Here is a 6000-nt window from a genome sequence, read left to right as displayed (position 1 = left end):
CTGTCAGTCTCAATGGAGGCGAGACCCTCACCTATCCCAGAAGAGTCTGTCAGTCTCAATGCAGGCGAGACCCTCACCTATCCCAGAAGAGTCTGTCAGGCTCAATGGAGGCGAGACCCTCACCTATCCCAGAAGAGTCTGACAGGCTCAATGCAGCCGAGACCCTCACCTATCCCAGAAGAGTCTGACAGGCTCAATGGAGGCGAGACCCTCACCTATCCTAGAAGAGTCTGTCAGTCCAATGCAGCCGAGACCCTCACCTATCCCAGAAGAGTCTGACATGCTGAAGTACTTAGATAAATCCCTGGACATCATAGTGCCAGGCTAGCATGATGACTTTGTTAAGGAATGAATATTTATGAAGCACAAGTGCCAGCAATAGGGTTGCCGATACAGCAGATAAGGCATCAGCCTTCAGGACAAGGCAAGGACAGAGGCTGGGAGGACATGCTAGAGAAGTCAGGGCAGAAAGGTACCATGGGGCTGACCTGCGGAAGTGGTGCTGGGAAGGCAGAGTCTCTTGCTGGGCCTGGAGAGCCTGGGGAGTAGGTGAGGACTCAGTTGTGACTAAGCCAGGCCAGGGCCCTGGCAGCTGGAAAGGCAGGCTGTCTGGCAAGGAGGCATCTGCAGGGCCTGCTGGGAAGCCAGGGTCATCATCATGACAGGAGAGCCAGGCTGGAGGTTGAGAATGGCCACACAGTTGGGGCTTAGAGCCTATTGTCTATGCTTTCCAGCTATAGAAGCAGAGTCCCAGACATAGAGCTTCAGAAAGCAAGTTATCTCTTGTCACTAATTTGGATAAATTGCACATGTGTGAACTGACTCTTGGCCCCATCTTTGCCACTTGAACATAAAAGCTTTTTAGCAAGTTCACACATCCCTTCACCTGTGTTTCCGAAAACTGTTAATCATTCCTGTCTTGACTGTTCAGTGTCACTTGATCTAATAGCGGTGAGAGCTCTGGGCAATGCCTTCAAGGTTAGGAAACAAGCTCCTTGCACGTTTGCTAATTACATCTAGAGAAGCCCTTGATTGATGTTCCAGTTGAGTGCCAGGCTGTAGGCAACTCTTCCTTGCATTGATACATAACTGAACAGTGTCCACAGACAAGCAGGACTGTATACATTATCTAATGCAGGTACTAGCATACATCCCTTCAGTGCCTACTGACAGGAAGGGACTCAGCCACACCTTCCCAAGAGGGTAGAGGACACAAGGTGAAGGCAGTGCAGCACTTGGCAGCTGGAAGAAGAGCTCACAGGCTGAGGGCTCTCACACTGGAAGTATGGCCAGGACCTTCACTGATGCAGGGTGCCAGCCACAGATACCCAGCTTCTAGGTCCCCTCAATTGCTACCCAGAGTAGCCCTTGACAAGCCACCAACACTCACTAGGTCTCCTGCTCTTCCTCTATGAAACAACATCGCTGCCCTGCCTGTGTCTGTTCAAGCTGGCAGAATAGAACAGGCTGGCCTCCGTGCTCACTCTAGGGGCCTCCGTGCTCACTCTGAGGTTCCACATGCACTGGCCTCTACCTTGCCAAGAATGGTAGCCAGGTGCTGTGGGCCTAACTCAACATGTAGGGACAATGAAAACATGTACGTCAGTCCTTAGCCAGAGGGAGAGACACTAGATGAGCCTTGTGATTTGCCCAAGCTTGGAGTTCAACATCCTGAGCCCCCCATGCCCAGCAGACCTGGGGACCAGCCCAGCAGAGGCCACTGTTGGGACAGAACCAGTTACAAGCCCACAGATACAGTTGTCAGGGGACCAGAGGCTGGGAGCTGGGAGCTGGGAGTACAGCACTTAGTCACTCAGATGCAGGATTTGTAAGTGCTGTGCTGGGCTTCACTTCATCTCTAGGTTGAGCTGTTTGAGTTGCTCACTATGGCACCCACTTACTTCCTCCCAAAGCAACATCTTCTTGATGGGGAAACAATTCCTATGGCATGCCTCCTAGTTTTAAGTATCATTTGGCTACCAATGGAAGAAGGTGCCTTCTCAGGTCATCCAGGAATACCTGCATGGGCAGGAGTTTCTGCACGCACACATGCATTTTCTCTTTCTTCTCTATATCTTTTCTTCTCTATATCTTCTCTTTTTATCCAAGAGCCACTATTTACTTTCTGGGTTAATCAGTAAATCTCAGCAACACACAGGAGAGGCCTCTTTGTCGTCCACATGAAAACACACCAGTGTGACACACAGCTCATCATCTGATCACCTCGCTCACAACACAGAGGCTGCTTACATGAGACTGTGCCTATTTGCATAGGGTTGGGAAGGGGTATCTGGGGGAGCTCAGGCGTTTGCTCCTATACAAAGGAAGGGAAAGCCCGAAGTCCAGTGTTCAAAAGGGTTCTCTAAATCAAAAAAGCACTGTGTGTGCAGTTCACACTCTGTAGGAAATGGAAGAAACAGGCGTCCAGGCCAATCTTGTTGCCTTGTGACTCAAGTAGAAAGAAAGACAGATTAAGCCCTAAAGCAGAAAGAAGAGGAGACAGGAGAAAATCAAGCCCAAGTTTGCCTGGCAGTGAAGTTCTCGTAACTCTTAACCAACTTGCGGGTATGAAGTCCCCTCCAGAAGCCCCCAGAGAGAATGTCTCCAGAGGAGCATGGACGGCAGCCCAAGAAGTATCCCACGAAGATACGACTTTTGAAGAGCAAGGCTATGAAAGCGCCCTTGCTAACCTTCCAGCGTGGAGTCCCTCCTGAGCTCACCCCAGTGGTTAATGTAAAGTATGCCTGCCTTTACTACACAAGGCAGGAAGAGCCCTGCATGCTTCTGTGCTGCCCAACAGTCAAGGCATTGGATACTCTTCAAACAAAGTCCCTTCCATTGCAGTCTGGAAGCTGGGGCCCAACTAGGAAAAGGGTTTCTCTTGAAAAGTGATCTATGACCACAGATGACTAATTCTTACCCATTCATTTAACCCAATACCATGTTTATTGCTTTGGACCCTGGCTTCTGTCATTTTGTCCCCTCTGACCCTGCACACCCAGAACCCTGCTTCCTATCTACTTTACTGTCTCAAGATAAGCAGTGTTTGATGGAGGGATGGCATTGGGTTTGAGACTCCGCTGCATGGTGGCTGAATTCCTGTTCTCACCAGCATTCTCCTGCCAACCCCCACCCCCCTTTTCTTTCATAAGGAACCATACACACAGGTATAGTTGTGCTCAGATGGGACAACCATACAGGGACAATATAAGTGCAAAGGCAAGATGGGTCAAAAGCTACATGTGAACATGTAAACAGAGGAGCACCTGCTCCTTTCCAACTTCCTGAACTCTACATACTACTGAAGTACATGGCACTCTTGTGCTGGGTGGCATGAACGAGCTCTACAAAGCTCCAGGATGCTTCCTATGTGGCCAAGCACTTTACAAGGGAAGAAAATCAGAGCCAGGAGACGTTGTGCTTGCCTTGGAGAGACTGTTTATGGGGGCTGGGGGGAAGATGCAGGTCTGCTACCCAGCTCTGTGCTGACTACCACCAGAACTCAGATCTCAAATGTAGGCCAAGCAAAATTCATCCCTATCTTTGACTCTCTTTCTCTCTCTCCCAATGCAGCCAAACAGGAAGAGTTGATTTACTTACATATAACCCAATGTCAAACTCCCAAGTCAAAGGAAAACGCTGGGCCAACTCAAAGCTTACCGTGCCTCAGGAGTTTTACAAGTGCTCTGGTGCTCCCTGTGGCCTCTTGGCTTTCTGCTGCGGTTTTCAGAGTTGCTCACATGTCCTGCCCCCAGGGATGTCCTACTGTGGGTATGGGCTGTAGCACCATCCTTGTACCCATTCACTAGGCCTTGGCCAGCTCGGGGTCCTGTCCTTGTTGACCTGCCTCGCTCTGGTTTGTCCTCACATGGTGCTGCAGCGTCTCGGGCTGGTTTGTATCCATGAGAAATCAGGAGATCTTCCACACTATACATACTGCAGCGTCATCAAACCTCACGAGCTTCAACCGTCATGGTGGCAGGACCCATCACTGAAAAGACAACAAAGAGAGCTGCATTTATGAACAGTCCCTTACCTGTACCAAGTGGACACCCACCCTCCTCAGCATCCACATGGAAAAGGTGTGATGCATTTGCTGTGCCACCCAATATCAGCATCCAGGTCCTTCCAGAAGAAGCCAGCAGGGTGCAACACTGTACAGCAGGAAGTGCTGCCACATCTGCAGGTTATACTCTTTGGTGCCAATCAATCTTTTAGCACTCTGGAGGCAAGGCAGGAGGTGTTCAAGGCTTGCCAGGGATAGATGTCTAGACCTTGTTTTAAAAAGATGGGATGTCACTATGTAGCTTAGGTTCACCTTGAGAATTTAGAATCCTCCTGCCTCCAGTTTTCAAGCACTGGAATCACAGGCATGTGCTACCAGGCCAGCTTGAGTCCATGCAAAACTTGTGACTCAAATCTCTTCCCAGTGATTCTGTACAGTTTTCCATCTCTCATCCAAGGGTGGCCACAGACAAATTTGGCCCAGAGACCAGCATATTTAAAGGTTTACCCTATGTTAATGACTAGACCAGTGGCTCTTACCCTCCCTAATGCTGAGACCCCTTAATACAGTTCCTCATGTTGTGGTGACCTCAGACATAAAATTATTTTTGTTGCTATTTCATAACTATAATCTCCCTACTGTTATGGATTATAATGTAAATATCTGTTTTCTGATGGTCTTAGAAGACCCCTGTGAAGAGTCATCCAACCCCACAAAAGGGTCACAACCCATGGGTTGAGAACCACTGGACTAAAGGCAAGAAGATCAAAGAAAGGGAATGAAGAGCTTCAGGGAGGTCAGAGCAGGTGAAGCTGCCATTCACCAAGACTAGGGATAGCCCTGACCTGGGCGCCATGGCTCAGGGAGCTCTGTCCCCAGCTACCTCACTGGTGGAGGGAAAAGAGGCACTGTAGCCACAGGAACAATGGTTAGGAAATGCATGCTGGCCAGTGTGCAGGTGTGAGAATGATGCCTGCCGATGGGAGCCCTGCCTGGGTCCCTGCACTCTTCTGCTGACCACTGGGCACATGTCACCCACTGGAGCACACAAGGAGAGCCATCTCCGGTTGGCTTGGGGATGGTCATACTTTGTAGGTCTACAACTGTCCATGGTGTCCATTTAGTTTTTGAAGGTTGGAAAGCTTTGGAAATTAGGGTCCTCATGGAAAAATCCCTGCCATCATTCCTGCCACCACTTTATGGTTTTGAGGGAGTCACAAATAGGCCATTCACATATATAGCAAAGAGGGATTGTGGGAACAAGCCTAAGTTCAAGTCAACTTAGCAAGGACCTTGGCTAAGGACTAGAGAGAAGGGATCACAGCACAATTCAGGCTGTGTGGATGTGGGAGAAGGCTATTTAGCCAAGGATTTGTTATGGCTCCATCCCCAGCATCCAGCACTAGATATGCTTCCCAGGAATGCTTGTTGAATGGACCCACAGATGAGCGAGGGTCACTGGCACACTGCTTGGAAGAAGAGTTAGCAGTTAGACAGATACACTGCATAGGTCAATATGGGAGTGGAAAGCCTGTCACTTTAAGCGGACTCTGGGTGTGGTGACCTCAGGAGTAAAATCATGGCTTAGAGATAGACTCTTGGTGGCCCAGGAAAAGTGCCCCATGCCCACAAGTCTGCAACTTCATATGGAGATGCCTGTAGTATAGCCCTTTCACGATATTGTCATGTGGGCCGCTGTCTTCCTGGGGTCTGGTTAATCATCCCAGCCCCTATGCACTACAGTCATATTCAGAAAACCCTCAATGGGACAACAACCCACTCTAAGGCATAGGACTTTCAGAAGAGATCCAGCTTCATCTAAGCCAGAGTGACCTCAGATGACTGAGGTCAAGGGAACTCTGACGTCAGAAGTCTTATCTTTCTCTCTGGGGCCTGCAACTCACAGCAAATGGGAGTAGAGCTCGGGCTTCAGTGCTCAGGGTGGAGCCAAGGGCCTCTCCACAGGCCTTACTCACAACCCTGAAGGCACTACC

The 6000-nt window shown here is 49.6% G+C and overlaps 1 protein-coding gene across 2 annotated transcripts in view; it reads right to left on the bottom strand.

Moving 5' to 3' along the window:
• The window catches only part of Jcad (junctional cadherin 5 associated), an 89228-nt gene that overhangs the window by 23807 nt on the left and 59421 nt on the right, over nucleotides 1-6000 (bottom strand). For both annotated transcript variants that reach the window (XM_029547135.1, XM_021214785.2), the window contains exon 2: nucleotides 3661-3991. In XM_029547135.1, the coding sequence (XP_029402995.1) occupies nucleotides 3661-3935 (275 nt within the window). In that variant the 5' untranslated portion in view covers nucleotides 3936-3991. The remainder of the gene's footprint in view (nucleotides 1-3660; nucleotides 3992-6000) is intronic.

The sequence above is a fragment of the Mus pahari genome, chromosome 15, assembly GCF_900095145.1.
Source record: "Mus pahari chromosome 15, PAHARI_EIJ_v1.1, whole genome shotgun sequence".
Classification (NCBI taxonomy): Eukaryota; Metazoa; Chordata; class Mammalia; order Rodentia; family Muridae; genus Mus; species Mus pahari.
Note: the sequence above shows the minus strand (reverse complement) of the source record. Positions and strands in the feature narration are given on the sequence as shown.